Source organism: Corylus avellana, chromosome ca4 (genome assembly GCF_901000735.1).
Source record: "Corylus avellana chromosome ca4, CavTom2PMs-1.0".
Classification (NCBI taxonomy): domain Eukaryota; kingdom Viridiplantae; phylum Streptophyta; class Magnoliopsida; order Fagales; family Betulaceae; genus Corylus; species Corylus avellana.
The window spans coordinates 973,809-985,428 of NC_081544.1; the positions used below are offsets into that span (position 1 = coordinate 973,809).

The window sequence follows — 11,620 nt, forward strand, 5'->3', positions numbered from 1 at the left end:
AAAGATGAAAGTAATTTTGAATATTCTATGAGTATTTTGTGTTTTGATATGTTTGTTAATGCTTTTGGTTTTTTCCTAAAAAGCAAAAAGTTGTCCTTAACGAGTGTTGCCAAACGAGACCTACACCATTTAATGAGCATTTTTTTCTTAAATAAGCTATCAACTTACTCACAAAACAAAACTAGGGGAACCATGAAAGTGATAAGACTTCCACCATTCTTTCACTTGATCCACGAAGCCCGCAACGTCAACAACATATTTTCAAACTTGAAATACCGAGTTCCTCCCCACAATCTTGCATCAACGAAAAATTATATGGCAAGAGTCAAGGACGTCTCCTCTAAACTACATCCGAAAACTATTCTTCACAATCAAAAGAAACTAAAAATCTATCAATTCTTGACTGACACTAATCATCACGATTATAAGACAATGTGAATTTGCCGCCCACAAGAGAGATGTCCATGAGCCCTTGTTCAAATATGAAATCTGACAACTCCCTCATAGCTAGGGACACACTGGTATCACCTGATCTCTCACTTGGATAACAAATGACATTAAAATCTCCCTCAATGCACTAAGGTTTCTCCCACCAACTCACTACTCCAACCAATTCGTGCCAAAGCAATCTCCTATCATTATCATTATTGGGTCCATATAATCTCGCGAATTCCCACCAAAAATTATCACTAATGCACCTAAAAGAACATGCAATAGAAAATCTCCTCACACAATCATCCAACTTATCCACCATCTTCCTATCCCACAATCCACATTAGCCAAAAACCTCTGGAAGCCCCTCTCAACCCTAGAAAACACCAAGCCAAGTGTTGACACCCCCACAAGCTCCTTGCCACTTCCCTAGTAACAAAATTCAATTTGGTTTCTTGTAAACATACAATTTCCGCCTTCCAATCCCTAGTCCTTTAATCCTCGTCCTTTTATCATTTTGATTCAATCCTCTCACATTCTAAGATGGTATCTTCGGCTTCATTCAACATACGAAAGCCACTGCCTTTTCCTTTATATCCTTATTATTTTGCAACTCTTGAGAGGTGTACATACTTCGTAAGATCTTTCATTTCATACAAAAGAGAGAAAACAAAAAATCACTCAACATTGGATCGCTCAAAACGATCAGATCAAGTTTAACAAAGAAGATCACAAGTCCAGGCCAGATTGAACACTCAAGGTGCATTCAGTTGCGTGATTTTTCCGAATCAAAAAAAGAAAAAAAAGCATACAAATTCTCTAACAGGCTGGAGCACTTCATTAGCATAAACCTCCAAATCCAAATAGTTTATATAAAAGGATAAGAAGACTAACCTTTTATAGATCAACGAAATCACAAACACAGAGACGGTGATCAGGACCTCGATGCTGTGTAAAAGATATGGAGCTTCTGGCTCCCATTACCTAGCTGTTGACTCAAGAAGAATTACACAGAGATTGCCAATTTTACCCATATTCCCAATAAGAGCCTCCAAGACCTCAAAGGCCACCAGATGGTCCAGATGCAAAAGGTACAGCAGCAGGGACACTTTTGAGGTGTTCTGTTCATGGTATGGAAGTTAAATTATAACATTATACATTAAATAAATAAAGAGATAATTACTTTTTTCCTTTGAACCCAACCGCATTTAAGTATCATTCCTTAGCAAAAATGTAAAATAATGAAAAAAAAACTAAGACTATGTTCGGTTGAAAAGAGTAAACACTAGAGTAGAATTCATATTATTGCTGCGCGAAAAAGTAAGCTGATTGGTTTGTTGCGCAAACTTGGTCCATCTAGTTGGCGTAAATTACAAATCACTCCTAGTAGTATAAAAAATAATTTATAGGTTCATGTAATTGGCCTAAATTACAAATCATTTACTGTGGTATAAAAAATAATTTATAAGTCCTCAGAGTAGACCAAAATAACCGTTTACTCTTTGAAATTAATTTCCGTTAAGTAACTTAACAGAATCTGTTGCTTTGTCACGTCATACCCAATAAAAACATAACAGAATCCGTTACTTAGTCACGTCATACTTAATAAAAACATAACAGAATCTGTTATTTAGTAAGGAAAAAGTAGTAGCGTCACATGAGAATTTAGATAATTTTACTTATTGCTTAATAAAGTCGAGGGCGCTACAGCTTCAGCAAATTAACATAATCTCTTCTATCCCCAAAATTTTACTATATGCGTTTGGGAGCATTTTGCGAGAATTTGACAATCGCATCTTCTAATTAACCATTGAAAAATAAATAAAAACAACATTCAAGTCAATAAATTGTGGCAAAGTTTTCTATCAAATTAAGTTTGGAGAAAATTGAGCTACTTATTTTATTAAACTAACATTTGACATTTGTCTTTAGAGCATGTAAATTGATAAAAATCATATATTGCTAAGTGATAGCTTGCAATGATAATACATGATTCTATCCATAGTCCCATTTCATGCACGTCTCACAAAGAAAAAAGCTCTCTTGTTGTTTCTTGAGCAGAAGGGAAAAAGGATGGCAACGGTTGTTGGATCCAAGAGAAAAAAAGAGAAAGGGACGGCGGCTTACTCAACGGCACCGTTCCCTCTGGGTTTCAAGTTTAGCCCCTCCGACGAGCAACTCGTAGAGCATTACCTGAGGTTGAAGAACGAGGGCTGTGAGTCCGAGGTCCAGATAATTGGCGAGGTCGACGTTTACAAGTTAATTTGCCTGGTACTTTCTTTTATTCTTTTTTCTATTTAAACAAGTTAATTTGCCTGGTACTTTCTTTTATTCTTTTTTCTATTTAAACAAGTTAATTTCCTTTTTGTTAATTTTCCTTTTATGTCCTTGCTAAATGTAGAGTTGTCGGTCATAAAGTCGGACCAACGGGAGTGGTTCTTCTTCCGCCGGACTGACGCCGAACTGGATCCTCCATCTATTCAATCCGGACCAAAAAGATGAAAAAGCCTATATGGAGCCCACTGGGCCAGAGGCTGGGTGGTCAACACATGAGGATCCCAGCTTCTTGCCGTGGTTGACACATGGTGCTCTCAGGCCCTCGCAGACGCACGTGTCTCTCAGCCACTCGCTCCGATCTACTAGAAATCAGCACAATTCCAGCGGCAACGTTGCTAGTAATTCAAGCGTCAAAAATGACGTCAATCTCTTTCCGCCTGATGAAGCCAAGCAACTGGTATGGACCACCGCCGCTGGCTACTGGACGGCTTGAATATTGGCATGAAAAAGACGTTGATTTTCTACAAGGGTCGTGCTCCCAATGGCACCCGCACCGATTGGATCATGTACGTGTATAGTGCCACCAAGGGCGACCTTGCTGGGACCAGCCCTCACCAGGTACGGTTCGGGTTAGTAATTTTCACAAGCTTGGCTTGGCTCGCCAAGAAGAATTCTTGGCGGGCTCGAGCTCGATCTCGATCTCGATCGCCTGCTAAGCAATCCAAGTACTTAGAACTTGATTCATCCAGCTCCGCTAATGCAAAGTTTAGAGAATTTTTTTTAGAAAGTCAAATTCTACAAAAATAAGTAAGCATATTTTGAAGTTTTACACGTCATTATTCAGAACAATTCAATTGGGGGCTTAAATTGGATGGTCCCACTTTAACGAAGCAGTAGATTCTCATGTTACGCAATTTTAGTTATTTTTAAGCATACTAATAAAACACAATAATAGAGCCCACTAGTAAGACTTTATGAAATTCAAGCCAAGTAGGGATTTGTTTAAGACAAAAAAATTTCCATGCAATGAGATCATCGAGGAAAAGGGATGGTTGTTCACACACTAGACAATTACCTACTTGAGATAATTGCACTGCAGGGCCAACGACTTTTAGCTCTTGAGCTAAAGTCGGTGTTGATTCTATCTATCATCAAAATTCAAAAGAACAGAAAACGCGTTCAATAGACAAACTAACCCCCACACAATTTTCCCCCGAAGTCATCAATCAACAACGATCTGTCCTTTCACTCTAGTTATTATTGATTTTTGTTTCACACTCAAAGCACTTCAGTTTGTATGACAACTTTAGTACATTGTTGATTTTTTATTTTTTATTATTAAATTTCACTTACCACTGAATTTACGCGTTTTTTGTAAATATTCTCAAAAGTTTAAAATCTCTCACTTTAGTCTATAGAAATTTCATTTCGTTCCAAATACCCCATTATGTGAAATCCTAATGTGTCTCACTTTGTGACCCACCGGTAGGTCACCTTGGTGACCCACGACAAGTGACCCACTTTGGGTCACTCTGGAGGGTCACCTTGTGACCTAGTACTTTGGGTCACAAATGACCCACCGGAGGGTCACTTGTGACCCATTGTGGGTCACAGACCCTCCGTTGAGTAACAAAGACCCACAACGGTTCATTTATCTATTGAATGTATAAGAGCATTTTCAGCAGAGTTCTTATAAGGAAGTTTGTTCCCTAAGTTTAGGGAATATGTCCAAAAAATAGCAAAAAAATCCCACAGCAAACTCCTTAAATGAACCCTAAACATTATGATTACTACAATAGACCCCAATGTTTTGGGTTCCACTATTGCAATCCTTATGATTAGTAAAATAAAATAAAAAAATGATTCCCTCTCATCTCTCATCTCTCCTCTCTCCTCTCTCCTCTCATATCTCACAATTATCTCTCATCTCTCCTCTCATATATATAATATAATTAAAAAAAAAAAAACAAATATTTTAATGATATAGGAAATGATTAAGGGAGGTTATTGGGGTGTATTTTGACATAGGAAAACAAAAGGTAATTTTGATCCTTAAATATAGGAGACGAAAAAGTTGCTGGGAATGCTCTAAAAGAATATGAATAAATTATTGACGTCAATCATTTCTCAATTCACATTGGAGTTTCTTGGAAACCACTTTTTTCATTGCCCTCTGCTGTTTTTTATTTTTATTTTTTATTTTTTGTGTGACATTCTTAGATATATCTTTTCAATTTGATACATATTCTACCTTTCACATTATGCAGGATACCTTTGTTCTGTGTCATTTGTTTCAAAAGGAAGAGTTCGATGATATCAAGGAGGATAAAATATATACCTCTGTCTCCTCCTCTCTTATTACTGCCAAGTCCTCTTATGCTGACAATTTGGAGCCGTTGGATCTTAATGCTGACCCACCGGATCTTGCTAAGGAAGTACTGTTGCAATTTGACGGTATATATAGACCAACACTTGACTAGTAAATCAGACAACATGTTTTAGCAAGAACATTGGTCTTTGAGTGAAACGTTTAACATCCAATAAGATATTTCTTGGAATAGTTTTCATAATGCCTTGATTGTGTTCAAATGTTTTAAAATGTCCCAAACATGAAATGTTATCACTTTAGTTGTTGGTAATTTCCACTGCAATGAAATTAAAATCATGTCTGTTTTAAATTATTTAAAGTTTCCTCTTTTTTGACTTCTATTATAGTATTTCCACTGCATATTTTTAGAACATTTTTTTTTTATTATTGCAGATTTTTTACTGGAACCTTTTGCAGAGGAAGGAATTGAAAAAAAAATAACTTCAGAGTCTCAAGGAATGGTGTTTGAGGTTGAAGCAGTTGGGATGAAATCAAGTTCTGGTGAAAAAATTAAAGAAATTGGGGTAGAATTTGAAGCTTCTGGGCAAGATAAGAAATTTGAAATTGAAGAAATTGGGATAGAACCTGAAACTTCAGATATGAACTAGAAAACCTTTTCTATTATTCAAGGTGAGGCACATCAATCATGTCTTATGTGGCGTGGTTTAGGATTAACTGAAATGCCAAAGGAAGAGGATTGGGAGAATGCCAAAAAGATTTACCTAATGGACAATGAGTTATCTGTTTTACCTAAGAATCCAAGGTGCCCTGTGCTCTCGACATTGTTCCTTCAAAGAAACTATAAATTGAGAACAATTCCTCCCTCATTTTTTGATTACATGCCTGCTCTCCAAATCCTGAACTTATCTAGGACTGGTATCAAGTCTTTGCCGGAGTCCATTCTCAGATTGGTCACCCTCAAAAGACTGTTTTTAAATGATTGTCATTGTTTCATGATATTGTCACCCAAAGTTGTTAAACTCAAGCAACTTGAGGTTCTTGATCTTGAAGGGACAGATATTATGGATTTACCTAAGGAGATTAAGAAGTTAACTAATCTCACATGCTTGAAAGTTTCCCTTTATGCATGTATGAGTAATGGTGGGAGAGCCATGCAATCAGATGTAGTGGTTACTTGTGGAATAATTTCTGCATTGTCCCATTTAGAGGAGTTGATGATCAGTGTGAATCCAGATAACAAACGGTGGAATGCATGTGTGGAAGCTATTGTTACTGAAGTATGTAGCTTGTAGAGTTTGAACACTCTTAAATTCTATTTTCCAAGAGTCGAATTTGTGAGGCACTTTCTATTGAATAGCCCAATGTGGGTGCATCCATCACTGTCAAATTTCAGATTTACTGTTGGCCATCATGTCAAGCGCATTATGTCTCGACTCCCTCGCGATGTTGAGTTTGAGTTGGAACGATGGGAGAGATGTTTGAATTACATAAATGGTGTGGCTGTTCCTAGTGAGATTCATAAGGTACTCCAATATTCAACTGCATTTTTCTTGGAACGGCATGCAATTGTTAAAAAGTTATCAAATTTTGGGATTGGAAATATGAGGCAACTAAAATGCTGTGTTGTGGGGGAATGTAATGAGGTTGAAGTTATTATAGATGAACCAGAAGCTCAAAAAGAAGGCAGTGAAGCCGATGCTCGCAAAGAATATTATGAAGCAAACGCTCATGAAGAAGAAGCAGATGCTCATGAAGAAGATGATGAAGTAGAGGCTCACAGAGAAGATGGTTGCAATGGAATTGTATCTAAAACATCTGGTGCTAAAAAAATTGTTCTTGGATCACTTGAATACCTCATGGGAGGAGCCAGTACAACCAAAGTGTTTATCTCTTCTGACATTCTTGACATTGTGCACATGTCCCCAATTGACCACTATTTTCACAACAGGTTTACTTGATAACCTTTATAATTTAGAAGAGCTTACAGTTTAAGATTGTCTCTCCATTAAAACTTTGGTAAGTTGTGAAATTTCTGTTGAGTATAAAACCTCTGACTTTCTCCCGAATTTGAAGAGGATTTCGCCTAATTACATGCCTGGATTAGTTAGCATCTCTAGTAGTTTACACATTGCACCAAGATTAGAATGGCTGAGTTTCTATAATTGTCCAAATCTTAAGCACCTGTTGATTGAGGAAGTATCCAGTAAAGATTTAAAGAAGATCAAGGGTGAGTAGAATTGGTGGGTAGCATTGAAGTGGAGAAGCGGCCGTCCGAGTTACTTGGATGACATTTTTGTTCCAATCAACATATGAGATTGTTGAGTGCTTGAGATTTTCCCTAATGGGAATTAGTCTGTGTTTGCCCTATGCAGGTTATATAATTGTTAAGTTGATGCATTCTATCCTTGGACTGCTTTCTCTCTCCTATGCTCATACTCTTGTATCAACTATGCCATTGAGTGCTTAGTTCCCAATTGCTTAATACCTTTAGATACTGAGTCTGTTGCCTCCTCTCTCTAATAGAAGACATGTAGTTGGATTTTTCTTTTATAATTGCTAGAAAGTTGTGTTGTAGAATATGGAATTGGATGTTTTCTTATACTTCGGCCTTATCTTATTTGAGAAATGCTTTTCTAAGGGATAGTTGAGATAGCATTATGGCAGTGGCAGTGGCAGGGGCAGGCAACAATGCTGGGTGTTGAGGGGGGCTGGCTTTTTCAGAGCTTCTTTTATGTTGCGTGGGGTGTAGAAAGTACTTTTAATACCTAAAAAGTTGTGCCAAACAAAAAGTTGGCATATTTGATAAAAAAAAAAAAAAAAATTTCAAAAGTGCTTCTTGAATTTTTATTATAAAAATAGTCAAAATACACTTTTGAAAAAAACTTAAAATTGAAGCTTTTTGTAAAAAGCTCTTTTTGCCTTTAAAAGCTTTACCTCCTAATGCTATCCTAAACATATTCTTAGTCCACAATAGAGCTCAAATACATGTAATATATTTTCTTCCTTGGCATACTATTCTTAATGTTAGACCGCCATTATACCCATGGGGTCAAGTAAAAGATTACAATACATTTGGTAAAAAATTTTGGATAGTAATTTTTGTTTTTTTGATTGTGACGTAATATAAAGATAAAAGTAATTTTGAATATTTTATTAAGTATTTTGTGTTTTGATTTGTTTGTTAATATTTTTATTTTATTTTGTTAAAAAGCAAAAAGTTGTCCTAACAAGTGTTGACAAACGAGACTTGCATCATTTAATGAGAGCATTTCTTCAATGCACAAAGGCTTCTCCCGCCAACTCATAACTCCAATCAATTCATCCCAAAGCTATCTCTATTCATCCCAAAGCAATCTCCTCATTCTTTGATCTTCTCATTCAACTCTTTCACATTCCAAGATGGTATTTTAGGCTTCATTTAACATACAAAAGCCCCTCCCTTTTCCTTTTCCTTTACCGAATGAGTTATTTGATCCCTTCGTAAGTTCTTTCATTTGATACAAAACACAGAGAGAAAGAGAGGAAAAAAAAATTCGATATTGGATCGCCCAAAACGATCGGATCAGGTTTAACAAAGTCCCAGCCAAATTGAACACTCCGGGTGCATTCAGTTGTGAGATTTTTCCGAATCAAAAAAGAAAAAAAGCATACAAATTGTCTAACAGGCTGGAGAACTTCATTAGCGTAAACCTCCAAATCCAAATAGTAGTGACAGAAATGGATAAGACGACTAACCTTTAATATATGAGTATAGCAGCTCAACGAAATCATCAACACGCGCGTAGGCGGTGATCAGGAACTCGATGCAGAGTAAAAGATATGGAGCTTCCGGCTCCCAATGCTTAGCCGTTGACTCAAGAAGAAACAGGGATTACCAATTTTACCCTTACTTGATAGATAGATAGCCTTCTCCTCCACTCATATACAAGACTATATCCATCTTATATATCTATATCTATATATTGGATGGATAAGAGTCTTCTGCTCTCTCATATATACCGCTGTCCTATTAGATATTGCACCGGATTGCAATATTGGGCAGAGTGGAAGATTGCGTTGATCCTTTCGAACTGCGAGCAAAAAAATTAAAAAGATCTCTTGTTGTTTCTTGAGCCGAAGGGGAAAGGATGGCAACGGTTGTTGGATCGAAGAGAAAAGAAGAGAAAGGGGCGGCGGCAACTCAACGGCATCGTTCACTCTAGGTTTCATGTTTAGCCCCACGGAGGAGCAACTCATAGACCACTACCTGAGGTTGAAGAACGAGGGCAGTGAGTCCGAGGTCCAGTTAATTGGCGAAGTAAACTTTTACGACTATGAGCCCTAGGATTTGCCTGGTACTTTTTCTCTTCCATCTCTTTAAACAAGTTAATTTCCTTTTTGTTAATTTTGCTGGGGGCGGGGCGCATGCATGATACATGCTTGTGTTATGTTCTTGCTAAATTTAGAGTTGTCGGTCATAAAGTCGGACAAACGGGAGTGGTTCTTCTTCCGCCGGCTTGACGACCAGAGGGATGCTGGCGTCCTACTCCCTAGTATTCCGCACAGCAAAATTGGTAGTAATCTGGCTTCAAAATTGATGACAATCCGGACAAAAATACTCTGGATTTACATCATTGGCGAACCGATTCCCATCGTTGGCGAACCACCACGGCGGGCTACTGGGAAAGCACAGGTAAGGACTTTCCTATCCGGTCCAGCAGGTCGTCCAGTGACATTGGTATGAGGAAGACCTTGGTTTTCTATAAGGGCCATGTTCCCAATGGCACGCGCACTGATTGGATCATGCACGAGTATAGGGCCACCAAGGGGTGCCTTACTGCGACCCGCCCTCAACAGGTACGATTCTTCTCTCTGCCCTCACATAATCGGAAAAGGATTTGTCCATTTTAAATTCTCTCAATTTCTTCCATTTAGTGCATTTTGAATGATAGTGCATTAAAATGCACTATCATTATTAAATTTTTTGGACAATACTACCCTTCAAAACGCACTAAATAGAGAAAATTGAGAGAATTTGAAATGGAAATGATCATTTTCCCACATAATCCTTTAATTTGCAATTTGCTCTTACATTGTTTTCTAATTAATGCTTTTTAAAATAAAAAAAAAATTATATAAGTAATTATTTTGAACTGAAAAGAGCGGAAAGAAAAATTTGAACTAGTAATTTTCGTTTCATGAAGCGTGATACTTAGTCGACTGAGCTACCCCTTGGGTTCTTGTAGTCAATGTAATTGGTATTGATTTTTAATATTAACTTGGTATTGGATTTTAATAGCACTGAAACTAGTTAGTATGTTCCATTAAGTTTTGACATTAAACTAAAATGTATATTAATATCAACTTGGTGTAGTTTGACTTTTTGAGTTAATTAGGTCTAAGGGGGCTTTCGTGTGGAATTTCACTTTGAATATTACTTTTATTCTTTGCGCTCTAGTCCATGCTTCAGTAAAATGTATATTTTCCAGGCACCAATTTTTTTTATTTTTTTTATATATATTTGAGGTGCCGGTGGGAGATAGGTCTAGGATCCGGTGTTGGCATGCTGTGTGGGTTGGAGATATGGCTTTGAAGGAAGCTTTCTTGGTATTGTTTAAACATTGCTCACTTTAAGGAGGCCTCGGTGGCAGAATATATGGGTGGATTGTTGCTACCAGTAGTTCTTACTTTTCTAATATTTTGGATTTTTGTTCTTTTTTCTTTTTCCTAAGTGAGTGTACATGTCTTGTCCCAGCAGAAGGAAGAGAAGATACTTCACTAATTATTTAGAATTCGTGTTTTCATGGTTTGTGGAGTGTTTTTGAATGTCGTGTAGAATCTATTACAAAGTTAAAAGCCACATATGTGTACTCCAAAACAGAAATTTTATATCTTGGTCAAGTTCTTAAAAAGGCACAGGCCAAAACTTGCTGTGAAGTAATGATTTCTTTCTCCTTTTAAAGGTTCTTGAAAATTGAAATCAGCCCTCCTGTCAAATCTTTATGTATTGTTATTAGTTGTGAACTTTGTAAGTTTTGTGGGGAGAAGAGTCTTATGATATATGTGGTTGGCACATACCCCCTACATATGTGGACTGTGGCTTATGTTATTCAAACTACAATTTTGTGGCATGAACTCCGCATGGCAACCATCAAGAAACAGCTCCTCATATAAGATCATGTAAATAAGTAAATTGTTTTATGTTTCTTATTATATTTTCTTTGCTTAACGTTTCTCAGGATCAACGTGGGGTGTCCTGGCCTAAATCACTTCCATCTCTTCCAAGCCTGATTCTACCAGGAAAAAGACTTTCACAAGCAAAGAGCAAAAATGAATGCATCCCAACTGGTCCTTTTGTGAAAACACCATCTTCTGATGGTTACAACTGGCGAAAATATGGTGAGAAGGGTTTGTTGAGTGGTGCTCTTAGTTATTATAGGTGCGCTTCTCGTGGATGTTGCGCAAAGAAAAGGCATAGCTTTGATCACTCGGGGCGTGAAATAGAGGTGCATTATGAAGGCAAACATAATCATGATATACCTTGCCAGGTAGGATTCTTCTTTCTGCTTTCTCTTGATGCTTTCACTGTTTTGCTCTTGTTTT

At 37.2% G+C, this 11,620-nt stretch overlaps 1 protein-coding gene across 1 annotated transcript in view; it reads left to right on the plus strand.

The window, feature by feature from the left end:
* Nucleotides 1-6,399: 6,399 nt before the first annotated feature.
* Nucleotides 6,400-11,620, plus strand: part of LOC132177168 (uncharacterized) — a 13,584-nt gene continuing 8,363 nt past the window's right edge. The window contains exons 1-4 of the mRNA XM_059589407.1: nucleotides 6,400-6,986; nucleotides 9,158-9,306; nucleotides 9,484-9,710; nucleotides 11,257-11,565. Of these exons, the coding sequence (XP_059445390.1) occupies nucleotides 6,400-6,986; nucleotides 9,158-9,306; nucleotides 9,484-9,710; nucleotides 11,257-11,565 (1,272 nt within the window). The remainder of the gene's footprint in view (nucleotides 6,987-9,157; nucleotides 9,307-9,483; nucleotides 9,711-11,256; nucleotides 11,566-11,620) is intronic.